General features: G+C 32.3%; 1 protein-coding gene across 1 annotated transcript in view; it reads right to left on the bottom strand.

Moving 5' to 3' along the window:
* Positions 1-24207, bottom strand: part of LOC129946610 (DNA-binding protein D-ETS-3) — a 98220-nt gene extending 74013 nt beyond the window's left edge. Inside the window, exons 1-4 of the mRNA XM_056056865.1 lie at positions 23462-24207; positions 23082-23354; positions 22686-23017; positions 9126-9194 (exon numbers count right to left, since the gene is read on the bottom strand). Of these exons, the coding sequence (XP_055912840.1) occupies positions 9126-9194; positions 22686-23017; positions 23082-23354; positions 23462-23466 (679 nt within the window). The 5' untranslated portion in view covers positions 23467-24207. The remainder of the gene's footprint in view (positions 1-9125; positions 9195-22685; positions 23018-23081; positions 23355-23461) is intronic.
* Positions 24208-27915: the final 3708 nt, after the last annotated feature.

The raw sequence follows: 27915 nt of genomic DNA, 5'->3' as shown, positions 1-27915 counted from the left end.
TGAATTTTTGTCGAACAGAAAACTGCTGTCAGCAATTTAGCATCAAAATATTCTATTGTTTAAAAAGAAAGCACTTGATATTCTGCTTTACAGGGATTTTTTAAAGTTTAAATCGATATTATTCATATCAGGCATAGAGCTCTAATACTTATTAAGCACCAATGTTATAAGTTTCAAATAAACTGCTTTTATACCTGTCAAATGGCTTTAAAAACCTTGAATCTGATAAACCACGAAAAAACTAATTTAATCCAATGAGAGTCAATACTAAAGCGCCAGCTAAAGCTATCATTGATTTTCATTATTGAAAATAATGTTTCGAGATTCAAAAGCACTTAGGAACTTATGTTTTATTATTATGCATTAAAATTAAGTTATTGAGTTGTAGAATTTGCTTACTTTTCAAAATACTTTATAGAAAGAGAACTTTTATTTTCCTTAATTTTTAAAATTTTCAAAAACAACTCGTTTTCAATGATAAGCTAATTATTGAGATTATAATTGGGACCAAAATCGTTCAATTTTTCTTAATAATGACAGAAATGTTCTATGATGGTGAAAAAAATTCCAATGACTGATTTCAATTATGAAAACCAATGATAGAACTTGTCCCGAACTGGAAAAAATAAGTAGTGTAATAAAAATACAAAACGTGTTTAATATTTATAAACTAACGTTATAAAACTATCATTAATAACATCTACACCTTCTTGGTTTAACGCCTTATATAATATTTAAGCTTTTTAATATATCTGGCGGAAAACAATTAGCTTGACAAGATTATTATTCCCGCTGACACAAATTTTTGTATTTTTATTTTCAAATATGTTTTATTATGCTGCATCAAATACGGTCAAACGAAAACATTTAGTTAGGACAAAGTTGACCCTAATTTATCGACCATGACAATGGGATCTTCTATTTACCCACGTAGCCCCCTTTGTCCAGGGTTTTAGTTAAAGTTTTTGGCTCACACACTTTTCCCCAAATGGATAAGAGGACCCTGTACAAACAAAACATCAAAATTCACAGTCAATGAATTTGTGTGTAAATATTTTGGATTCACGGTCCTTTGCAGCTCATTTCACTTCTTTAAGTCATCATAGTCACAGTCGTAGTCGTCGTGGTTGGTCTTGATACTCTTGGTCCACACTCTACATGAACTTAGCTGCGTCATAAATCAAGTTGTCGATTGAATCAGTGATCAGCGTAATAACGAAATGACTAGCTAGCGTGTGCCATATCGACATGGTGCCGGAAGTTGTGCACCATAAAAATTCGACCCCTTCAAGTCACCCTTCTGAGCTGGTTCTTGATCTATTGGTGGTGCTGTTTCTACTTCTGTTCTGTGCTGGCCCATTGACTATGATAGTTAATTTAAGTTTTATTCATATTGTAGATTTTTCTCCCATCGCATAGACCCTCTATAGAAACCTAGAAATAGCTACGCGTACAAAGTTTTTGTCTTTCGAAAATGGTTTTAGGTACAATTTTTTCAGCGTTACTATTTTATTAATTGTCAGAGCCTCATGGGAAAGTTCTGTGAATCAAAAACGCGGCGGTGGCGGGGTTGAGATTTTGAAGCTGCTTTATATGTCGATTAGCGTCATTGTATTCATTTATATGCGCTACAAGTTTGGACGATGATCCTGAAAAATCTTTCTCTATAGACACGACGACAAAAAATTATGAAGGGTAGCAAAAAGGACATCATCCCATCGAGACACACACACATAATAGGATTAACTTTCGAGTACTTAATAGTATAATGAAAATCCCTGATGTTGTTTTGAAAACATTGAAGGGGTTGTCGGGAGGGGTTGATTGTAATGTTTGTTGCGTTTGGTTCATCATCAGCATCATCATCATACACGCTATTTCATTTCAAAAAGGTAATTTATTGTTTACACAATTTCCCACTGAAGTGGCTTTGGTATTAATATCATAGAAATCGTAGATATACGAGAAGATAGCTTCGCCAATGTTTTGTATAAAGGTGATTAGAGATTAGCTCTTGTTAAGTATTCTTGAGAGGAACACTATAAATGGTATTGTGGTGCAGAGGGGGAAAAGTGATGATACAAGAGTATAGATGAATTTATATCTTTCATTCCAAAGCGGACTTCCGTATTATCGAGGATTTATTACTCGCTCTTAAATTCATGTGATCTCATGAGAATTTTTTGATGTTTTTGGTGTGAGGAGTAGGAGGTTCGTTAATTGATTTGTTGCATTGATTGATGATTTGGATAAGTATAAATATAATGCATATAGAAGGGTGTCACGGTTTGATGAACGCTCATAATTATTATCTTCCACTTACTTAAATGTATCACATCATTTGAATTGATGTTGATTGACTCTTAACTTTCTTTAAAAAAAATATTTTCACAAGCCTTGAAAAAGTAACAATAGAGAAACCAACAAATTATTAACTGTTTGTTGACCCTGTTGTTGAACTTATTGCTATTTTTCTTTTATCGATGATTATTGGTACACTGTGGCGTACGCGAACTCTTTTATTGCATTCGATTTATAACATTTCTTTTTCTCGAATGCATAATTCGTCCTAAAATTTGGAACATGAAAATCTAGGATCTTAAATACTGTTTTGTAAACTTATACATTTCAAACATTAATTTAGAGCTAAATTTTCAAAGCAGTGTTGATTGCATCTGGGTGCGGTTGTACTTTGTTAAAGGTTTCTAAGCAAATGAAGGATTTGTGGTGGCCCAATTTATTAACTTTCCAAAGGAAGTTATTATAATGGGTGCGAATTTTCAAATTGAAAATTTTCACATTTCTCGACGTTTCAAGGTCCCTAGAGTCGAAAAAAAAGATTTTTAGAAAGATGTATGTGCGTGCGTGTGTACGTACCTTCGTACATCTTTACGTCCCTACGTTCGGGACGTTTTTTTGTCTCCATAGCTAAAGAACCAGAAGAGATGTCAACTTCAAATGAATTTTGTTATACAGATAACAATGACTAAAGTTGCAGGAAGGCTCTCAAGAAACTGGCGTGGCTGTTTTTTTTACCATAGGAGTTTAAAAAAGAGGCTGGGATGCGACCAACATTAATAACTTTCCATCCCGTCTGTGGATTTGTCTTGCTTAGAAGTTTGTCTATATGTGCTCGTATCAATTTTTACCAAATTTGCGTACTATTTTTTGTAGATTTTATTTTTTATGAAAAAGCTGACTGTTGGATTTTTATATAAAAATTATTGAATATCGAAAACAATATTTTCTGTTAAATAAAATAAGTTTGAAGCCAAAATTTTCAATTTTTGAAAAGCTAGATGAGTCGAAAGTAAATTTTTACCAAGTTTTAGTATTGTTTTTTTTAGAGTTTTATTTTTTGTAATAAAAACTGTCAATTAAATTTTTTTCAAAAAGATATTTGAGTCGAAAATCAATTTTTACCAACTTTTGATAATTTTTTTTCGGTTTTTAATTTTTTGTAAAAAAAACTGTCAATTCGATTTATTTTTCAAAATTTAAGTGAATGTTGACAACAATATTTTTTGAAAGAAAAAAGTAAATTAAAGCCAATAGCTCAAAATTTTGAAGAGATATTTGAGTCGAAAATCAATTTTTACCAACTTTTATTAATTTTTTTTAGGTTTTTATTTTTTGTAAAAAAACTGTCTGTTCGATTTTTCTCAAAATTTTTCAGAATGTTGAAAACAATATTTATTATAAGATAAAATAAGTTTGAAGCCTTAATCTCAAGTTTTTCAAAAGATATTTGAATCGATATTCAATTTTTACCAACTTTGAGTAATATTTTTTTTTAGATTTTTATTTTTTATAAAAAAAACTGTCAATTCGATTTTTTTCAAAATTGTATCAGATGTCAAAAACATTATTCTTCGTTGCACAAAATTGTTTTGGAGATGAAATCATATTTTAGTCGTAAAATTTTGGAGGTGACAAATTTTGTTTGCAGTTTTTTTGATTTATAAAAAAAAACCGTTTTTTTAATATTTCGACTCTAGGGAATAAAACTTTGAAAAATGTCAAAATTTTCAATTTGACAAATCGAAACCATTACAATAACTTCCTATGGGAAGTTAAAAAGGTGAACCCTAAATAACCAATGACGCTAGAGACTTGAATTAAATTTTATATTATGATTTTAAAAATAAGACTATGTTTTAAAATGCTTAATGATAATAAATAAATACAAATACAAATTAACGGTTCTTTTATAAATCAAAAAATTTGTCACCTCGAAAATCTTGCGAATAAGAATTGATTTCATCTCCAAAACAATTAAACAAATTCGGAAAAATTAAAAAAAAAATCTAATTGACAGTTTTCTTACAAAAAATAAAAACCTAATATTAAAACTTGGTAAAAATTTATTTTCGACTCAAATATCTTTTCAAAAATTCACAGAAAATACTGTTTTCGATATTAAGTCGTTTTTTTTAATCCAACAGTCCGTTTTTTCATAAAAAAATTAAATTTAAAAAAATAGTACGCAAATATGGTGAAAATTGATGTTCGGTTCTTGATATCTCTCAAATTAATTGTATTTATCTAATTTATAAAAATATAGGAAATGCTACTAAAATTGGTAAAATATTGTTTTCGAACAAAAATCTTTTTAACAAAACTAGAGTTTTAAACTAAACTATTTTTTGATATGAAAAATATTGTTTGTAATTTTGAAATTTTTAAGAATAATTAGACTGACAACTTTTTAACCCAACACGAAAACCTATAAAGTTTTAAGCAAGATAAATGGACAGACGGGATGGGAAGTTATCAGTGTGGGTCGCATCCCAGCCTCTTTTTTGTACTGTGCTTGCACACCCGTGGCGTTGTGGTTAGTGTGTAGGACTGTTTCAATAAAAAGGGCTTTATATTTTAGTAGGTAGCCGAAGATCACAATTTTGGAATAGTAACTATAATATTACGAATTGTATCTTTTGTTGATCATTGGCATGGACCTTATTTTTAAAGTTGGCTCACAGGCTCAATGATAAAATGTAATTTGATCAATTTAAAGGTATCGGTGGCCAAATCTGATCCTTCGAAAAATTAAATCACGATCTGGAGAATTGCAATTGTTTCGTTGCTTGTCTGGAACGTTTTATGCGACGATATGTTATATGAATTTCAAAAGCCTAAAGACCTAAATATTTATGCAAATGTTGTCATTCTTGAGCGACGCACAACGTTTTGATTCTTTAAATCACTAACTAAAATTTATCGTACAATTTTTAAATTGGTAGCCGAGAAAGTGATTCACGACCAATAAAAAGTACTTTAAGTTCTCATTTTCTTTAGTGCATTTTAACAATTGTATTGAGTTATTAAAGCGTGTAGCTATATCGTATCACGAAAATATAACAACTTCAAAAGTGACAACAAACAATTCTGATCGAGGCAAAATTCTTTTGCTGATGATACAATTTTTAAGTTGTATTTTTTTAAAAGTTTTACCAATACAAAATAGCTTAGGCCTTAAAAGTAATTAAGATTTCACAATTTTATTTATTTACTATTTATAATATTCTCAAAAAGATTTTTAAAAACATGGTTGGAGTTAAAACCGTTTCTCCTAATTTTGAAATTGAAGCAAATTACGTGATCAAATAAAAATTATTTAAAGCATCTAACGTCTTAAAAATCAAATAGGTTTTAAATATTAACATACTTTTCCTATTGACAGTCTGAATTGTGAAAACTAAAATTTAAAAACTGAAGTTTCAACCACAGCTCTTCTTAAAGTTTACTGTTTTAACAAATTTCAAATAATTCGTGAGTTTTTGATAAATCGTCGCCTATTTAAAATATTGTCAATTTCCAAATTTTGCCTTTACTACTACCTAGTAGTAGTAGTAAAAAAATATTCTATCAAAAACTACCTAAACTGATTTTTTCTTAACTCTTTTGGCTGAAATATCTGACAATTCAAATACGTTAAAAGTGTTCCCGAAGACCCGAATATGTCGATTTCCAAATCGTTCTCAAGAACTAGGACTGTTTTAAGGGATATTATGGCGTATTTTGCACTTGGATCTACACCTACATCCATATAAAGTCCAGCTCATACAAAAAATTAAGCCAGCTTACCTTTCATAACGTCGTAAATACATTGAATAGGTGCTCGAACAATATGCGGTGGACACCGATTTTTCGAAAAAAGAACATTTTTCACTCGGTGGATATGTTCATAAATAAAATGTTCGTATTTGAAGTTCTGAGATTTGTTGTGGTAAATTTTACCACAACAAGTTTTACCTCCCTTGTTGCTAACCACCCTGAACGAATTCTTACTGCTGCCACAAAACTCTAGAAGAGTTTAGTAGAAACCTGGACCATCAGCCAGTGACCTGCACTCCTAGCATTTTGGGAAAGCAAATTTAACAGGTATCACCAAACTATGCGAAGGGATTCCACACCAACGAACTGTGGGACGGTTGGCCCACGTATTGGTTGAATAAGATCATCAAGGCATGAAGACGATACCCATGCCCAACAATGTGTGCAGGAAAGTCACACCATCTGTAACTTAGTATGGCTGAGAGCCCATCATAAAGTATTAACGATGGAAAATCACCCCAAGAATATTCTAATAACTTTCACTTTCATTATAGGCTTGCCTTCCGACCTTCTTCAACACGACATAAGTAGTTTTTCCTCAACTTAAATCTAGCGCGTGTAGGTACTCGGTAATGCGAGGAATTCGACACGATTTTCCAGAAAGCCTTGGCTGGAATCCGTTTGAAAGTGAAGAGCTGAACTCACTCACAGATCACATCACCCCTTTAAAGAGAACGCGTGCGATGAAAGAAACCTGGCTTCTCGGTCGCACACCCCAATGTTATGGATGGAGGAAATTGCGGGACCGAGACAGATTTGCTGAGGAAGGACTACGGTAGCTGTTGGAGAAAGTCAACCAAAGAAGCGAAGTATAGTGTTTTCCTTTGTTTCTTAGAATTTTGCTTTTCTTCTCGTGCCCTTCTGACCTTCACGTCAAATATCTGTTTTTCCGGTACTACGGGAAGTGTTTAACCGTTTGATTTTTTTTTTTGTCTTTTGTCGAACATTTTCTTGGAGAGATTTTTCTTGGTTGTGTTTCTTTTTTTTTGAATTCGTTTAACAATAAATAATTTTCATTGATATTCTTCATACCTTTTCTTTACCGAGATCTGACCTTATAAAAGATCCTGGTTTTTAATCTCGGCTTCGGCCAAGGTTTTCCAGGCAATACAAGATAATTTTAATTTCCCATCTGGAAAATAAACCACTCTTTTATTTCATAACTCTGTTTGAAGACTAATTTTTCAGGTCCTGGATTTGGTAAACTTTCAGTAAAAAGTTTCCTGGCGCCCACTCTAATGAATACCACTTGGAGAAATTCACCTCGTCGTATTTCGATATCATTTTGATATCAATTTCAATTCAATTTTATTGATCACGTTAATTAATAAAATATTCAACTAATCGAAAATTGGCGTTCGAGCTTCGACAATATTGGATTCGAAAATCCAATATTGGGTCGGTACTACGGTGGAAAAATGTTCAACAGATTCCTTAAGACATTGAAAAGGGCCCATTACATCCATAAAAAGTCACTGCTTGGTGCACTCTTTGGGCCGGAGGTGTGATCGAACGTTACTTCTTCGAAAACGATAATGAAACGGCTGTCATATGATAACCAACTTTTGTTTGCCTGCTATTGAAGAATACGAGCTGGAGTATGTGGTTTCAATAAAAAGGTGTCACATGCCAAACAACTCGAGCGAATATGGCTTTATTGCAAGAGACATTTTCTGGCCGCGTAATATCTCGTGCGTCGTCGTTGCGATATCAACTAGCCATTAAATATTAAACTTTTGAGCACTTAAAACCCAACAGAAATATACCTGTAAAATTATTTTGTCAAAAAAAACGCGCGATTTATCCCAAGACACAACTCATCCTAGGACTTTTCATCACCAAAATGAAAAATACTTGTAAGCATACTTAAAGGAAACAATTGTTTGTGTTTTCAACTAGTTTGTTCGAAGCTTTTTCCTTTGGATAGCTTTATTTTAATTTCATATTAGAAGAACCAGGATGGAAAATGAATTATCTGAAGATAAGAAAGGGGCAGAACATGAATGTTTTAACTGTAAAGGAAAAAAAACCTTAACGCCAATCTGCCAATACCTTAACTTCCAAGTTTGAACTCAATCGACCCAATAGTTTAGGCTGTAGGAGCGTGTACATGGACAGACAGACAAAACAGACCGGACGGAATCGCGGGACCCACTTTTTTCGACTTCTCTACCATCGAAGTATCATGTTTGGTTAAAATTTCGAGTTCTAATTTTTTTACGAATTCAAAACTTGCCATATATGTAGTTCCTATGTGTCGCAAGGAAAATATGATTGATACATATTTCGAACAGTTCTTAAATTAATTTTCACAGTTTGGAAGCATTCTTCAGTAGTCAATCTACTTCCATATGTTGAAATTCTTAACCTTGCTAAAAAAAAATCATTTGACGACGGACAAAATGGCCACCAGTTAAAATAGAATTGCCAACTAACAGTTCTAAATCTCAAAATGCCAATTATTAACATACGAAATTTTGTATCCAGACATTTTGTATAACTATTATTATAAACTTTTAATTTCATCCACAAAAAGTTTTTCCAAACCCAAACAACCCATTAAAATATCTCGGTAGCTACTCTCCACATTCCACAAAATAAAATTCAAATGGGTACATTAACTTTTTCCTCCCACTAAGCATGACTGGTTGCCATTAATATTGATTTTCCATCTTTATTTTCTATTATTCGAGTATATTTCCCATAAAAGGATTTTCCTAAATCGACATCAGCACACAATCTCCCATTCGAATGATTTATGAACCAAATTTGTTTCTACGAATACGACGAGGGTGAGTGTCCTCGATGGTAATGGTGATTTTCAACACACAAAAGCTATAAAATGGTTTTGTTCTCGGAATAAAAAATAAGCACACACAAAAGAAATGGCTTTTTTGTGTTAAAGCACAAAAGGATTTAAATTCAGACAGTTAATAAAGGATTTAAAAGGATTTTTTTCGGTAGGTACACAATTAAATTTAAAAAATGACAACAAGAACAAAACTCACCTGATATACATTTACTCGAACTTCTATCTGAAGAACCATGAGTAGTCGAACATCCCGACGAGGACTTTTCTGTTGGAAAATAAAAATGTGTAAATGATTTTTGTTTTTTTTTGTATTTTGTTTAATTAATGATTTAAATTTCGTTTTTATTTCAATACAGAATAATGGCAGTAGCATCAGGATGGCACACACACACTTCCCGTTTCGATGCGGTTTTTCATCACGATAGTACTTTTCCCATATAGCTACTCGGGCGATATCTGATGGTAATTATTGTTGCGAACATTGTCATTGTCATCATCGTTGCAATTATTTCTGGTAACCAACTCTGGTATCAGAGGGTCTTCCGAAGGACAGTTGACAAAAAACTGAAAATCCCACAACCACCAACCATCAGAAGTCAAATAATGGTACACTTTTTGGATGCGCTACCAACAACTTTTTCGATAATTGCATGGGTTGATTCGATTGGAATTTTGTGATAAATGGTAATGGGAAGGGAGGCGACCTCTTTTTTTTTGGTTGTTGTTTGTTCAAGGATTCTTAATTGGCGTAAATTTTTGTTTTCGAGTAAACACTCTCGAAACATTCAATTAAACGTGGATATTGAGATGTTTCGGTTTCGACATGCGGCTTAACAATAGTGGCAGCCGTCACTGTTGCGTTAAATAAAAAAGAGGAATTGAGTCCTTTTTGTAGAGCTGCACGCGCTGTGCGAACTTTTTTTGCGATGCATTTCCTGATACCAGATTTGTAAATATAAGTGAATTTATGGATAATGATTACAATTACAGTAAAAGTTACATTTACAGGGCACGGACGATATACACAGTAAATTAAGTTCAGAGAACAAAACTCCATGTTACGCATCTATAAATAGGCAAGGATTTCACTTCCGTTCCAGGACAGTCTTGCCATATTCATGAAGAGATGCTATGGAAAATATTCAAAGAGATAAAAACTTGGTCCTTTCGCTTGAATATTCATTCATATTCACTTTTGACATTAGGTCGTCGAAATAAGAAGAAGAAAACGAATAAGAACCATGAAGCTATGAAGCTATGTGCTGAGCATCATGAGGACAGAAATAAGGATGACTTTAGGTATACCTACTGGTGTACAGTATTTTATACGAGCACCGGAAATGCACGGTCGATTCTTTGACACAAAAGGCAGAAAAGTCAAAACTGTGTATATGAATAAAAAGTTAAAGGAATAAGGACACGACCATCGTCATGAGATTTTTGTTTTGTTTTATTTCTTCTTTTTTTTGAGAGAGATGAATGTTTCTTTCTCTTGAGGATAACAAAAGATATAGAGAAATGTATTATAATGATGCACGCATGGGAGAATCCTTTGAGCATATAATTGTAGGCGGGGGTATTTTTTGATGTGAAAATATATGAAAATATGGGTGGAGTAAAGAAAACCTTACCTTCTATACTCAGCTTCAGCAGTTTTTATCATCATCATCATCATCATCACAATTATCATGGTTTTTTCGTTTTATCCATTTCCAGGACAAAGCACACGAGTTAACAAACCGAAAATGTAAAATTGTTTCGTTTTTTTGCTTATTTTCTTTAAAAAAAAATAACCAGAAGCTTAGGAAAAATGTTTTACTTTACTTTTTAAAACAAAGGTACGTATTTAGCTACGTAATTGCTTTTTCTTTAAAAAAATTGTATTTATTTTTCAAATCGTTAAAATGCATCAACGAAACAGTTGCCAAGGTTCTTTGCAAAAGTTGTGAATTTTTGAATAAAAGATTATAGACACAAATGGGAGTTGAAGACGATAATTTTCTTCACGATATTACCAATATTTTCAAAGCAGTTGAAACAACAACAAAGGGAATAATTATAAATTTTACAGAATATGAAAATATCAAAACAATTTAGGAAAAATGGTTGAAATTACAGAGATTTTCCGAAACTTTCAACTAACGCTACGCAAGTTTAAGCTTTTTCATGCTAATTGATGTCTACTAAAAATCAGAAGAAACATTAAGGAATAAAAGAAAAGTTTGATAAAAATAATAAGAACATAGAAAGAAAGCGCGTCTAAAACTTCAAACTATTAATATTAATACAAATAAACGGTGATTTTTTAAGAGCTTGAGAACTTTAAAAAAAAAACGCATACAATTTGCAAAACCTCATCGATTCTTTATTTAAAACGTTAGATTGGTCCATGACATTTACTTTTTGAAGATAATTTCATTTAAATGTTGACCGCGGCTGCGTCTTAGGTGGTCCATTCGGAAAGTCCAATTTTGGGTAACTTTTTCGAGCATTTCGGCCGGAATAGCCCGAATTTCTTCGGAAATGTTGTCTTCCAAAGCTGGAATAGTTGCTGGCTTATTTGTGTAGACTTTAGACTTGACGTAGCCCCACAAAAAATAGTCTAAAGGCGTCAAATCGCATGATCTTGGTGGCCAACTTACCGGTCCATTCCTTGAGATGAATTGTTCTCCGAAGTTTTCCCTCAAAATGGCCATAGAATCGCGAGCTGTGTGGCATGTAGCGCCATCTTGTTGAAACCACATGTCAACCAAGTTCAGTTCTTCCATTTTTGGCAACAAAAAGTTTGTTAGCATTGAACGATAGCGATCGCCATTCACCGTAACGTTGCGTCCAACAGCATCTTTGAAAAAATACGGTCCAATGATTCCACCAGCGTACAAACCACACCAAACAGTGCATTTTTCGGGGTGCATGGGCAGTTCTTGAACGGCTTCTGGTTGCTCTTCACTCCAAATGTGGCAATTTTGCTTATTTACGTAGCCATTCAACCAGAAATGAGCCTCATCGCTGAACAAAATTTGTCGATGAAAAAGCGGATTTTCTGCCAACTTTTCTAGGGCCCATTCACTGAAAATTCGACGTTGTGGCAGATCGTTCGGCTTCAGTTCTTGCACGAGCTGTATTTTATACGGTTTTACACCAAGATCTTTGCGTAAAATCTTCCATGTGGTCGAATAACACAAACCCAATTGCTGCGAACGGCGACGAATCGACATTTCACGGTCTTCAGCAACACTCTCAGAAACAGACGCAATATTCTCTTCTGTACGCACTGTACGCATTCGTGTGGTTGGTTTATTGTCCAATAAAGTAAACTGAGTGCGAAACTTGGTCACAATCGCATTAATTGTTTGCTCACTTGGTCGATTATGTAGACCATAAATTGGACGTAAAGCGCGGAACACATTTCGAACCGAACACTGATTTTGGTAATAAAATTCAATGATTTGCAAGCGTTGCTCGTTAGTAAGTCTTTTCATGATGAAATGTCAAAGCATACTGAGCATCTTTCTCTTTGACACCATGCCTGAAATCCCGCGTGATCTGTCAAATAATAATGCATGAAAATCCTAACCTCAAAAAAATCACCCTTTATTTTGTGGGAGATACTCGTAAATAATATTTAAAATCAATATTATATAATATTCTCATGATACTTGAGTCGGAAAAAGTTTTTTCTGTTTTTAGGTTTTCGTGTTTTACAAAAAAATGTGTCTATTGAATTTTTCTAAAATAAAAAACTCAATGTTATCAACAATATTTTAATATTATGATATGATAAAATAAATTTGATTTCAATATCTGTTTATGTTCCCCACATTTTATTCGAAAACAACTTTTTATTAGTTTTGTTCTTACCAAAAAAAAATGCAGATTGGATTTTTCTAAGAACATTAACTTACGTTGACAACATGATTTTGATGCCAATACCTTAATCCATTCTCAAAATATTCGAATCGATTATCAAATTTTGACAATTTTTCGTAATATTTGTTGTACATTCCTATTTTTTTAAATGTTAGTAAATATTACTAACAATATTGTTTTTAAGATGAAACTAGTTTGAAGGTGATATCTTTAATTTTTGCCAAGATATTAGTGTCCAAAACCAATTTTTGCAAACATTTACTAGTATTTTTTTTTTTTAGGTTTTTATTTTTTGTAAAAATAAAACGGTTAATTCGCTTTATCTCAAAATTTGATTAGCTGTCAAAAACGTTATTATGATGCTTGAAATGATTTTGTTCATAAAATATTTAAAGTGACACAATTTGTTGACAGTTTTTTTTTATTTTAAAACAAAAAGTTAACGTTTTTCAACATTATACACGTCCTATCTCATAATATAAAAATTTATTAAAGTCACTAGCGTTAATGGTTCGTGAGATGTTTGGGGTCAACCAATATGTTTTGTTGGAAAGTACTATCGATGAAAGTTAAAGTAGAATCTTACTAGAGATGGGTTTTTAACATTTATACGAGTCTCGAATGGATCTTATGTGATTTCGTTTTCAAATGTTGGTACGATTGATATTGCATTTGTATCTCGATGGCTGTGCTCATTGAGTAGTTGTGCATTTGGAATCATGTGTTTTCCATTGGGGGATAAAATCAATCTATTACAGATGATATTATTAAGTTTTGTTAGTAAAAATGAACTAACTGGACTTATTTTGCAAGAGAAAACAATAGAAAAGATATTTAAGTTTTTGCTATAAACAGACCATAATGCATTATCTGTAAAACCAACTCCTCCACACAGGTTTTTCTTCACACATTTCCAATCTACTCCGATCCCCGACCTGAATCGAGTCGAACCAAGCTCATTTCAACTCGATTCAGGTATATACAAAATTGAGGCGAGCTTCAATCTCCTTTCAGCACCACATGTTTATGTAGTAGTCTATGAACAAACCCCCTTGTTTAAGCAATTGTTAAATGAACTTTTTTTTATAGAATCTCAATGCTTTCTTAACATTTCTTTTTGAAAATTGTCCATTTTATTAGTTTAGTTAGTTTTTTTTGCTAAGTTAATTTTAACTTTTGGTTTTTTACAAAACTTTCTTCTATTTATGTGTTTTTTTAATTATTATTCTGACAGATCTTCTTTCAGTTGTACCAATTTTTAAAAACAAAAATCTTGGGAATTTTCTTCTATACTATTTATAGAATATAGAATTCCAAAAAAAAAAACACGGGAAATATAATGAGAAGGATTAAGTCACTTTTAAGAAACATATTAAATGGAGATAAAATAAAAAAAAAAAAGTTTTTCTTTAATAAATAGAATAAAATGTACGACTTGTTCATGTATGTACAGGATGAACAAGAAAGGGCAAAGATGGCTTCCCTGGGGAACACCAGATTGAGCAAAAAAAGGTTCAGAATGACAATTTCTAAATTTTACCTCGTAGGATCTGTTTTCAAGGTATGACTTAATCCAAGCTGAGAAAAATGGTGGAAAACCAAGAGCCTTAAGTTTCAATAAAATAATTCCTTGGCTAAGTTGGTGAAAATAAAAATTATAAAAGTCAGTGTATACATAGTCAACTTCATAACCTTGTTATAAAGCGTTTGAACATATGTTTGAGAATGTGAGGAGATTAGTAACGGTTGATCTTTTTTTCACAAAACCATGTTGCTGTTCGCAAATGATATTTTTACTAAAATATGCTACGCTTTCACAAACAACTTCTTCAAATACTTTAGGAATGCAAGAAAGCTTTGCAATGGGCCTGTAGTTGCTTATATCCGACTTGTTACCTTTGTTGAAAATTGGTGTTAGGAATTACTTCTTCCATATACTGCGAAATTTGCCTGTTTTTAGAGAAAGTTTGAATAAAAACGTAATTGGTTCAACTAAAACATTACTACACTTTTTTAGTACTATCGGGGGAATATCATCGGGACCGGCTGAGCAGTCATCATTCAACGCAGTTAAAAGATCAAGGACCGTACTCTGTAGCACAGGTATGTGACAACAGCTAGTTTGCTAAAAGGTGTGAAGATTATGAAAATATACATCATCAACTTCTTGAGGGCTATTAACAAATGACTCACTGAAATTCGTTGCGCTAGTGTTACAGATATCAAAAGTTGTATCTAACGAAAAGTTCTTGTAAGTGAAGTTAACTGGAAAGCCATCTGATTCTTTCTTTGAGTTTACAAAATTCCAACAATTTTTAGCATTCTCTTTCAAAGAGGTGGCCATATCAGTAACATAACAAGCATATACAAAATTAGAAAGAGATTTAAATTGGTGAAAGAGTTCAACATAAAAAGAGAAGTTGACTGGAGACAGAGTTGTGAGCTACGTTTTCCATGCCTTATTTCTTTTGTTACGCAGTAAACGCAATTCTTTCGTGTACAAAGGATGGCTTAAGTTTGTATTTCTTTATCGGTACATTGTTTTCAAAACAATAATTAAGGATCCTATAAAAAGTTGAAACTGCTTCGTCAATGTTAGAAAATGCTAGTGTATCAGCAATTCCAGAAATGGTTAAATCTTCAGACAACTGCTGGAAATTGGCTCTTCTGAAATCTAAATTATATAAGCAATCAAAGGAATTACTGTGATTAGTAAGGTGATTACTTCAAATCAAATGGGGTGGCGCAACAGTCCGTTTTGAACCAGGGCCTAGTGACTTACAACTCTCAACCATTCCTGTGTGCGAGTACTGTTGTCAGGAATGGGAGGGACCTACAATTTTAGGCCGAATCCAAACGGCTAATTTGAGAAAGCACTTTTTCATGACAAGAATTACTCTTGAAGGATTTGTCAATTCCTCGCAAGAAAATTATTTTTTTTTTTTAAATTCAGCACAGGCAGGGAAGTGATTCAAAATCAAATGAGGTGGCGCAACAGTCCGTTGTGAACCAGGGCCTAGTGACTTACAACTCTCAACCATTCCTGTGTGCGAGTACTGTTGTCAGGAATGGAAGTGATTACTTAAGTTTAAAAAAATGACCAAAATGGGGTGATATTTGTCAATATTAGTAATTCCTGATCTAGATTCTAGAGCAAGAGTACTAATAGCGTCATCATGGTGAAACACCATTCAACTCGAATTGTCTTAATCTTATACAATGTTTTGTTATTAATATTCTGTTAAGTTATATCGAGAGAAAAAAAACATAAAACATAACAATATTAGAAAGTATTTAAAATTAAATTTTGAAAATAAACTTAGAAACTCACATCCAAGTTCGTTGTTAAAATTCTTTAATATTAAAAGACGACGTATTTCTACGAAAATATATAAATTTAACTCTGTGAATCCATCTTTGCATAAAACAACTTAAACTTTTGTTTTGGATTGTATTTTACTCTTTCAATAATGTTTCTTATTTATATAATTGACTTGTTACAAAAAGTATTATTTGAAAATTTGTAAGCTACTGCCAATGGAAAGTTGTGTCATTGTGAGCCGCATCCCAGCTTCTTCCTTTATTTTAATTGATTCGTATTTTTGATATACTGAATTTTAAAAACTCTTGTCCTGAGATATTTGAAAGGAGTTTTCTTAGGATTTTGGTCTTACCTTAGAACTTAAAAAAACATAAAATCATGAGTTAAAATGTACATCATTGATATCATTAGAACTATTATTTAATTCGACAGCAACAAATGAAATTGAGATACTATGACGGGTTATCAATTTTACGGTTTCAAAAGTATAGGGCCGGAATTCCATATCTTTCAAACTAAGTTTTTAAACCAATTTTTTTTGTTTCCAGTTAAAAGTTTGACATTTACGAAAATGGATCGCTTAACTATCGCAAAACTCATTCAAATTGTTAAAACCTACTTCAAAAATGGACATTCTGCGACGATTCACAATTCTCAATCGGTGGGTATGTTAATAAAAAAAGTTGCCGTTTTTATGGTTCTGAGAATCCTTAAGTAATTAAAGAGAAGCCATTACATCCTCAAAAAGTCACTGTTTATAGTGCGCTCTTTGGTCAGGAGGTGTGATTGGACTACTTCTTCGAAAACGACGACGGAACGGCTGTCACCGTCAATTAGGAGCGTTATGGTCACATCATTACCGACTTTTGTTTGCATGCTATTGAAGAATACGAGCTGGAGAATATGTGGTTTCACCAAGACGGTGCAACATGCCACACAACTCGAGCGAAATGGCTTTATTGCAAGAGACATTTTCTTGCTGCGTAATTTCTCGTCGCGGCTATATCAACTGCCCACGAACATCATGTGATTTGACACCGCTGGACTTTTTTTTGTGGGGCGGCACTAAAGACCATGTTTAATAATAAATTTTAATTTTCAATTTGCATTTTTCTAACCAGTTAAAACTAAGTAAAATGATGGGCCGTGGAAAAGAGTTACCTAAAGTAAAACCTTTGTTTTAATACAAAAAAATTCTTCTGTATGTCTATAATCGTATTTGAAAAAACTGTCAAACTGTCCCTTTGGTTAAAACTTTATCGAACATCCGAATTCTATTTTAATTTAAAAACATTTTTTTAACACTCAAACCAGCTTGAATAGATTTCTATTTAAAATTTGTAAGTCTGAAAAAAAAATTCTATTAGCTTTCATCCATTGAAACATTTATTCCCTTAAAATAAACTGACAAAAAAATATAAATCTCGTGAATATAAAATACCTGTCATTTGTGTTGCAATAACAAAACATGTCAACCCATTTACTGAATCGAATCTAGACAGTTCTAGTTTCAAAAAAGCAACAACAACACCACAACATAATAATAAACAAACAAACCCAAAACGAAAAAAAAAACTAGAATCGAACGATGAATCTTTTCGTGGCGGAAAAACAAATCTTTTACATCCGGCTGGCTGGCGGGAATTTTGGCCAGCTTTTTAAACCAAACCAAAATATAAGGCTTACCAGTATCCTTGTTTTTTTTTTGGTTTGTAGTTGGTTCAGGCAATTTTAAACAGTCCATTTTTAGAAAGTACCTTTTCCTATATATAGGCAGAGGAGGAAAGATGGGGAAGGTGTATGTTTGTAATATTTTATATGCATAAAGGTCTAGGAAGGTAACTTAAATAATGACGGCACGACAAAAGTACTAAATTGATTTTTTATTTTGGTTGCATAAAATTTAAACAATTTACATAGACATTTGCACGAATATCAAAATATCCTACTGGTAAAATAACCAACATGGACAGCGGCCGTGCTGCCGATGACGACGACGAAACATATCACAACCATAACCATTTTATATCCTCGAGAGTGATTATAAAATTTGACTGTAGTTTGACATTGTGGTGGCTTGGACTTTACAATACCCAAATGAACATTCCATCCAAGGTCTTAGGTTTTTTAAAAGTTTTTTTTGAGCAACTAAAATAAAATGCAACAAGCACTCGGTAAAGTGATGAAAAAAATTCTTGAGAAGAAATTTATGAATTCATTAACATGAATTATAGTTTAGGCCCACTGGGACTGCATAAGAATACCAGTTGGAGGAATATTGGTTATGTTTTTCGGTGTAATTGGATGTTTATCATGACATGGGAACCTAAAATAACTTAAAATTGTTGGTATTTCTTAAAAATTAATGAACTATTTTTATATCCATGATAGTTGACTATAAAGTGATATTTTTTGTTATAAACAAAAATATACAATTGTTTGAAACAAGGTTAGCAAAAGTAGAACTTTTATTTAAAAAACCCAACAATATTTTTGTATCGCGACCTGGTCGAAATACTGTTTTTTTTTCCAGAATTCTGTATGATACAAATTCTGTTGCTGTTTGCCTTAAACTCTGTATTTCAAAACACTGTGAACATAGAATACGGCAAACCCAAATGCTGTACGAACAATACTGTAATAATACTGTAATTCCAAATTTCTTATTACAAAGCAATGCATCCTTAAAAGGTGTTTATTTGTAATAGTTCTAATTTTTAACTACCTGATTAAAAGTGTTATAGATTTTGAAAACAAGAACAAATGCTGTAAAAAACATTAAATGCATGGAACTTTTTTAATACAAATGTACAAAAATACTGCCTACATAAAAAAGAAAAAGTCAATGGCTGTAAATGGTCTAAAAAAGACAAATCGAGCTTATAATGTGAAAAAGTGAGCACTTATTGAAATACAAAATTTTGTGGTACAGAATTTTTCTCATGCAGAATTTTGTAAATACAGAATTTGTAATACAGAATTTTGGAAAGTCAGTACTTTAAATACAGAATTATTACCACTACAGTATTCCAATCATTTTGTATATCATGGAATTTTAGGTTATGGAAAAATGAATAAAGAGTGGACCATATACAAGTCTCTTTTAAAAATTTAATAAAATGAACAACATAATTTCATTTGATTATGGAACGCCTTGTTGATGGTGTAGTTCACGGATTATTTAAATGATGTTAGCCCCAAGCGCTTGAACAATTTCTAGCTTTTTGGCTTAACATTGGTCCTTAACAATTTCACATATAAGAAATTGAAAGGATTATGGCTGATCGGGTTAGGTTTGGAGCTGGTGTATTTTAAAATACTGTATTGTAAAAATTCTGTATGATACTGTACGTTCATAATACTGTATTTTAAAATACTGTATTGTAAAAATTCTGTGTGTTACGTTCATAATACTGTATGGTTAATATTCTGTATTTCAAAATACTGTAAACTTAAAATACTGTATCTCAAAATGGTCTATTGTCAAAATACGCAAACTCATAACACTGTATCTTTTAACCATCTACGAAATGCATGAACTCGTGGAAGTTTTTACAGATCAATTAGCTTGGTGGAATTGTTTATGCAAAAGTTGATTAAGCTTAGAACAATTCATGTTAAAATGTGAGGGCGATACGAGCAATTAAAAAGATCATACTATTTATTGTGTTTCGATTAATTCAAAGACTTAAAAAACTTGAAAAATTATTATAATGTATTTCCTGTTTTCAAAAGCTGTAAAAAAACTAAAAAATAATAGGTCCGTTCGCTTACTTTCTGCCCTAAAATTCATAAAAAGAGGTATTTAAAGAGTGTCGGTAAAATCCTCTGACAAAAAGACAAAACGTCAAAAAAGCAAGCAAACGGGAAAACAACAAATTTGTCCCACGATTTGACTGTCAACAAAAATATAAATTTTGAAACTTCATTGTTTCATTTCGTATTTAGATTTTATTTATTTTTTGTAAATAAATAAATTAAGACAACACGAACTTCAAGCAACATCATGATGGTCCGTTGTTTTTTTTATGAAAAAACTGGATTAAAATAAAACTTGAAAACTGCAATCTTGTTGCTGTTCTTTGGGAAAAGAATTTTTATTTTTATAAGTGACAGTAAAAGCGAGGTATTTATTTAATGCATTTAAAGTTCTATAAAATTTGACACTTTTCACAAAACAGCCCAAATAAGTTTCTTGGGGTAAAATTCTTAGGTTGAGGGAATATTTTTCTCTCTCGCGAACGCTCACTTTTACGAAAAACTACGAAATTTTTGAGTACGCGAAAAAGGTTTGAGTTAAATTTCGTAATTTTTCGTAAAATTAGACTGTTTTAGGAAAGTACACGAACGGACTTAATAATCGTTTTGATATTGTACAAGTACACAATTTTGAAATATAGAATTTTGAGTTACAGTACTTAATTTGTTGGTATATTTAATATTTTTAAATACAGTATTTGGAGATACAGTATTTTAATTACAGTATTATGATCCATACAGTATTTTGACCCCAACCCATCTTTAATTAGAGTGCAAAAAGAGAAAATTTCGCTTGTTTGCCACCGAGATAAATATATGCCTATTCAGAAAACATGATTTTTCGCCAAAATCGTACAATTCAAGATGATTAAGGTCCAAACACAGGCACGACTACTCGACAGTGTCCATTGTGCAACAACGAGAACCATTAGTGTTATCAACTAGAATACAGTAGTCGTGGTCAAAGTTCGACCAAAACTTCTTTTTAAAAAATGCACAGCTTAAGCTATACACAGCACTCGCTTCTAAAAAATATTTTCAGTATTTCTCATAGTGGTTTAGGTACAAATTGACCCATTTTGATCTACAGAGGTATCATGTTGACTTTCTGTCAAAATTTAGAGCGCAAAAGATTTGTCAATGTCAAAATAAACTTTTAAAAAAGATCTTAAAAACATAGTTGTCCCGCGCCTTATATTAAGGAATTCAAATTTGTAAATTTGGTGAAGACACAACCTCCATTTATTCTATTTACATATTTCAAGCTATGAACTTAATCTAACTAAAAACCTAAGTTACTTAAAGCTTTGGATAAAGCTGGTGAAAGTTTTTGGAACGAAGTCTTAAGCAAAAAGTGCTTACATTGAAATCAAAAAAGTTTTGATTCTGATTCACGTTCCGTAGCGTGCAAATAAATGGTTTATTTGAGCCATAAGAGGTACAGTTTTCGGGAAGGTAGAAAAGGTAAATATTTCTGAGATTGTGGGTGGGAGTAAGTGGATAATCAAGACGTCAGATATCTGTCTATATTTTTCCAAAGCGTAGAGGTTAATTAATCAATTGAATACTTTCAATTCTAGAAATATGTACGCTTTGGTTAGGTTACCATACTTAAGAAGCATTCAAATAGGCAACGGACAATTCCAACATCTTACAGAGCAAAGTGCTAAATTAGCTGTGAGTATTATATCACCCATATATAAGCATTGAAATTTAGCTCTCGCTTACATAAGATCACAAGGTTGCAAAAAGACTCAATAGAAGGAATGAGTTGCTTATTTTAAAAGTATTGCAAGTTCTAGTTTCCGCAAAAGAGATATTGAATGATGAATATTTAAATCAAATCTAAGCAGTTCTTTTTACACCAGACTAGTTCAATGAATTAGGAATCATGCATCGACGTAATGGTGGAAAAAATGTGTGTCCTCAGCGTAGAGTGAAATATTGGAATATTTACAAATCTGTTTCATTTGATGGTGAGAGTAAAAAGGAGAGGACCTTAACGACTGCCTTGAGGTACACTAGATATAGCAATAAAAATGTAGTAGCACATTTGAATCGAACATTGCATACTCGGCTTTCTAGGTTAAAAGAAATTCATTTAACAAAATCGGTTCAAAGCATTTTCTAAAGTGAATGGAGATAACGTCAATATCGTTTCCCTTTTCCACGAGGAAAAAAGATTGAATCTCAGTTTCTCTCAGTGATAATCATTGAAATGAGGAATACCTCAAAAGTCTATACAAGAAACACTTGTTCATAGCAATATTTCTGAATACCAAGTTTTCATTTGCAGTAAATCAGCAAAAATAAAAATACTTTATGATTATGATTTCTCGAAACACGACTCTAGAACAAAAAAAAACAAATTTCATTTTTCTTTTGAGGTTGCTAGAATTTTTGTTTAAAGCAACTTTCTAAAACTCAAGTAGAGTAATATCTTGTGTTCCACCATCAGTGTTCCAATTTTTTATATCATAAAGATGTCAGTGTCTTACAGTTAACAATAAAATCATACTTTTTCAAACATCGCATCACTTACAAAAAAGCAAATAACAAACTCACATGCGCCTTAAATTTCTGAACGAAGTTTTTTGCCAAAAATTGTACCTTCAGAATCATAGTAACTCATGTTTCAAAAAAAAAAATTAGCTTATTAGTCCTCGAAAGCTGTCTCAACCAATCAGACGAAAAATTTGAAGCTTTGCCAAAAAAAAACCATTCCCCCTATAACATTGACCCCATACATAAAAATTTTACACATATGTTCATATATCGTATAAAAAGCCAATAAAATACACTCACCTGTTCTTGACTTTGTTTCGGTTGGTCCTTCTAATGCAGAAACTGCTGCCAACGCCGAAGACGACGGCGGCACTGGACCGGAAGCTATTGAATTTGTTGATGGCGAACATCCAGCTGGTTGTGTGACTGGATCCAGACGATATCGTTGAACTATCGCTGCTGATGATGTTGTCGTACAATTGCCGCCGCCACCATTTAAAGCTAAACTTGTTGAACTAACTGCATTATTGACGGAAGATCCTATACAACTTGTACTACTACTATTATTAACATTTGATGCAGCGGCAGATGATTCTATTGAATCTGTCAGTCGTTGAGTTGAATAGATGTCACTGCCAAAAAAAGGGAATTAAAACATGCGGTAAGTCCAAAAAGAAATAGGTACTTTTTTCTTACCTGAAAGCACTAGACGCTCCAAAGAAGCTCGTTCGGTCTTGCAAGGCGGCCTTCGCCTTTTCTACACTCTGTTTCAATTGCTCGAATGTGGACTGATGGAATCGATAGGACGTCCAATCCGGGGAACATTGACCCAATCCAAAACAATCTTCAGTCTTCACTTGTGCTAAGCTTGGCGAGATACGTTTCAAATCCAGTGCCGTCTGGTAGGAACAAGAGTTCTCGTACATCGTAACTGATGTCGTAGAATTATTGCCACTTGTCCACTTGAGTCTGCAAAAATTATAAAATTCCAAGAAGAAAATTTGTTTTTTTTAGAATAAGGATTGTCCGAAATATGATGGGAAAATATAGGATTCATAAATAATGACGGGCTTCACCTCATTTCACCCCCATAAGCCGATGAGCTGAAACTTTGGACGCAGTGCAGTATCTAAATGCAGCAGTGCAGTGGATTTCACCGAAGTTCTTCTGCCATAACTTGCGCTAATTGTACTCGTTCTATGTTCTATGAAATGCTACCTATAAATTGTAGCTACAGCTAATTGCAATCTAAAACAGAATATAATTGAGTGCGAGGGTAATTAAATAAATTTATGAGAGTTCTCCTTTGATGTTTAGTCGAAATATATGCAAAAGTATCGCTGTAGGTGAAATAACCCGCAACCGCACGGAACGGAATGAAAAGCTACCGTAACGTGTGTTCTCGTCGATAACCCGCTATCTCTACAAATATGTGTAATGGAGATTTCTAAAGGCAGCGGCACTCGGCGTATTGCTGGTGCGCTGGTGCTGGGTCGTATCCGTAGCGCAAATAGATATAGAAAACATGAAAACATCCCTTCTCGTTCGCATGAATATTCATTCAAATTCGGGTTGTCATCGGAAGTAGTGCGATTTGATTTATGCAATTCTCTAACCCTCAGCCTCACCCATCAACATTGCCTAAAAAACACCCGCCTAATAATGGAGCCCTTATTCCAACAAAATTCTACTACGACAACGATGTTAGATCCTTCTGTCTGATAGAATCGCATCTACATTTATATATCTTCTCCCTGAAACTGATATCCCCGAAACATCGCTAAAAGGACACCCCACAAAAACACATCATACACATTAAAACCCTCCCCCATTGTAATCCCAAATTCACAACCCGTTTTTTGGGTTGCAAAAAGTCCGTTGAAATGTAAAATTGAATATTCCTGCAGTGAAATTTTGGTAGTAAATACAAGAAGTATCCATATCTACGGCCTCGTTGTCGTCGCTGGCTGGATTCCTTTTCATATCCTATTTCTTTTTATTCACTATGATTCTTTTCTTCTATGTAAATGATGCATGCTGCGTAACATTTATAGGATCAGATTCACAGAAATGGGTGATTATGATCCGCCCACGTAACAAATAATTCTGTTGTTGTTGTTATGTATAATGGAGTGACTGGTGTAGTGTGTACAGAGCACACGCCCGCTTTATTATCGCTACATTGAATTTGCCCCAAAAAAGATTGTATTCGTTTCGTACAAATTTAGAAGCAAATTCAGCCTTCAGAATAGCATCAAAATAAACAAAGCATCAGTATCAGAACAGGAGTTAGAGGAAGTCCTTGCTTATAAGATAGGCCATTGAATATAGAGATATAGGCACTTCGTAAGCGTAGTTCGACGCTCGTCGTCGTCCTTAAGTTGTATTATACAATGATTCTCGTATATACGCCAATTGCGAGTAAGATTAATAACTTTAGATAAAAGGAGATGATATTTCTATACAACGCTCAGCAACGTTCTTCATTCATATACCTATATGTAGTTAAAGTGGGCGAGTCACGTGTTTGCTAAGTACGAAGATTTGTGTGACGTTTATTGTTGATGTTTCTAAATGCGTTTAATTAATGGAGATTACAAGATTTTGAAATGTTTAATTAAATAAGCCCAAGTCAAAGAGGGTAGAGCACACAAAACAAGCCGAGAGAAGTTTATAAATTAGGTGATAAAAGTGGTGGATTATGGAGGATTATGTTTATTTTCATAGGCATTTATTTTATGGTATTACATTGCTGGTAGACGTGATTTCAAAAATGTTGTTATTTTAAGCTGATAACCATCTTGAATGAATAGAACTTTACAAAGGTATGTATGTCAAAATTAAAATGAAAGTTGTGCATGGGTATACTCAATTTATACATCATCACAAACAGTTTTTATAAAGACTTTGAGGCCTTGTTTTAAAATCGAAAAAAAAACATTTTTTATAAAAAGCCAAAAAACTAATACATTTAAGATCACCAAAGTTTTTTTTTACAGGTAATTCGTAAAAAAAAGGCTGGGATGCGACCCACCTTGATAACTTCCCATCCCGTCTGTCAATTTGTCTTGCTTAAAAGTTTGTCTATATGTACTCGTATCAATTTTTACCAAATTTGCGTACTATTTTGTATGAAAAAACGGACCTGTTGGATTCTTATGTAAATAACTGAATATTGAAAACAATATTTTCTGTGAAATAAAATAATTTTGAGGCCAATATTTTTAATTTTTGAAAAGCTATTTGAGTCGAAAGTAAATTTTTACCAAGTTTTAGCATTGTTTTTTTTTAGAGTTTTATTATTTGCAAAAAAAAACTGTGAATTCGATTTTTTTAAAAATTTTATCGAATGTTGAAAACAATATTTCTTATAAGATAAAATTAGTTTGAAGCCAATATTTCAAATTTTTGCAAAGATATTTGAGTTGAAAATCAATTTTTACCAACTTTTGTAAATTTTGTTTAGGTTTTTAATTTTTTGTACAAAAACTGCGGATTCGATTTTTTTTTAAATTTTACTGAATGTTTACAACAATATTTTTTGAAAGATAAAAGTAGTTTAAAGCCAATATCTACAATTTTTGAAAAGATATTTGAGTCGAAAGTCAATTTTTACCAACTTTTATTAATTTTTGTTTAGTTTTTTATTTTTTGTAAAAAAACTGGCTATTGGATTTTTCTCAACATTTTTCAGAATCTTGAAAACAATATTTTTTATTAAATAAAATAAGCTTAAAGCCTAAATTTTAAGTTTTTGAAAAGATATTTGAATTGACATTCAATTTTTACCAACTTTGAGTAATGTTTTTTTTTTAGTTTTTTATTTTTTATAAAAAAAAACGTCAATTTGATTTTTCTCAAAATTTTATCAGGTGTCAAAATCATTATTCTTCGTTGCACAAAATTGTTTTGGAGATGAAATCATACTTAGTCGTAAAATTTTGGAGGTGACCAATTTGTTTTTCAGTTTTTAAATGGATTTTTTTAAAAAATATATTTTTTTGGTTCGTAAGATATTTAGGGTTCACCAACATTTTCACCTTTTTTTCAAACTGCTATGGTAAAAAAAACACCCACGCAATTTTTTTGAGAGCCCTTTCTGCATTTTTCTGCCTTATTATCTGTGTAACAAAATTTATTTGAAATCGATATCTCTTCTGGTTCTTGAGCTATGGACGACGAAAAAACGTCGCGAACGTACGGACGTACGGACATACGAACGTACGTACACACGCACGCACAGACATCTTTCTAAAAATCTTTTATTTTCGAATCTAGGGACCATGAAACGTCGAGAAATGTCAAAATTTTCAATTTGACAAATCGGACCCATTACAATAACATCCTATTGGAAGTTAATAATAGGGAACATTATAAAAGTTGACCCCTTACATGTAGACGGCTAAAAAAAATTTAAAATTTCTAAGATCCATCCAACTTTACACACAACTGTTTTTACTTTATTTCAGACTTTGCCACTAATCAGACACTTTTGTACAAGGCTAATCAATACTTTAAAATATGTGCATTGAAATAAACTTTTTTATAAAACATTGAAATCTGCCAAAATCATAATTTCGAAAGAAACTATGCGCCAATTAAGAGGCACTTTTAATTTAAATTTGAAATTATTTTTTAAGGGAATTAAACTTGGACAGATATAGCATTTAGTTTTAGTGTGACCTATTTTAAATTACCCGTTTTTTTTGGCATTCTATAAATAGTATAGTAGAAAACTCCCAAGAAAACCCATCGGCATTAGCCTGATTTTTGTATTTAAAAGTTGGTACAACTGAAAGAAGACCTGTCAGAATAATAATAAAAAAAAACACACAAATTGAAAAAAGTTTTCTGAAAGAAAAGTTAAAATTAACTTCAGCAAAAAAAACTTACTAAAACTAATGAAATGGACAATTTTCAAGAAAACATCTGGAAATTGAGATTCTATAAAAAAGAAGGTATTTTTTTCGTAGACTACTACATTAACATGTGGTGTTGAAGAGAGCTTGAATCTCGCATCAATTCTTAATATACCTGAGTCTTTGAGCTTTATTCGGTAGGGGATCGGATTCGAGTCAAAATTTGTGAAGAAAAACGTGTGTGGAGGAGTTGATTTTACAGATGCATTATGATCTGTTATATTTGCACGTTTGTGTACAAAAACTATAGTTTTGTTTTAATCAAATTAAAAAAAAATTGATTTACATGTTTGTGTACAAAAAATATAGTTTTGTTTTAATCAAATTAAAAAAAAATTGCACATGTAAATATAAGCAAGTATATTTTTATATGGTGCTGAACAATTAAGTTCTCCATTGTTTAACACGAAACAAAATATCTCACATCAAAACATCGAAACACCATTTGCATTTTAGAAAGTGCTGTCAAATTGTATCATTTTTAAATCTTCATGTGATGTGGAAACCCAAAAAGATTAAGATTTATTTAATCTAAACTGAGATAAAGCTTTGATGAAAACATAGCAAAACAAAACTAAATAATATCAACAGTGACACATTAATTTTGTTCC

Source organism: Eupeodes corollae, chromosome 2 (assembly GCF_945859685.1).
Source record: "Eupeodes corollae chromosome 2, idEupCoro1.1, whole genome shotgun sequence".
NCBI classification, from domain to species: domain Eukaryota; kingdom Metazoa; phylum Arthropoda; class Insecta; order Diptera; family Syrphidae; genus Eupeodes; species Eupeodes corollae.
The sequence above is the reverse complement of the archived record's forward strand: the minus strand, read 5'-3'. Positions and strand labels throughout refer to the sequence as shown.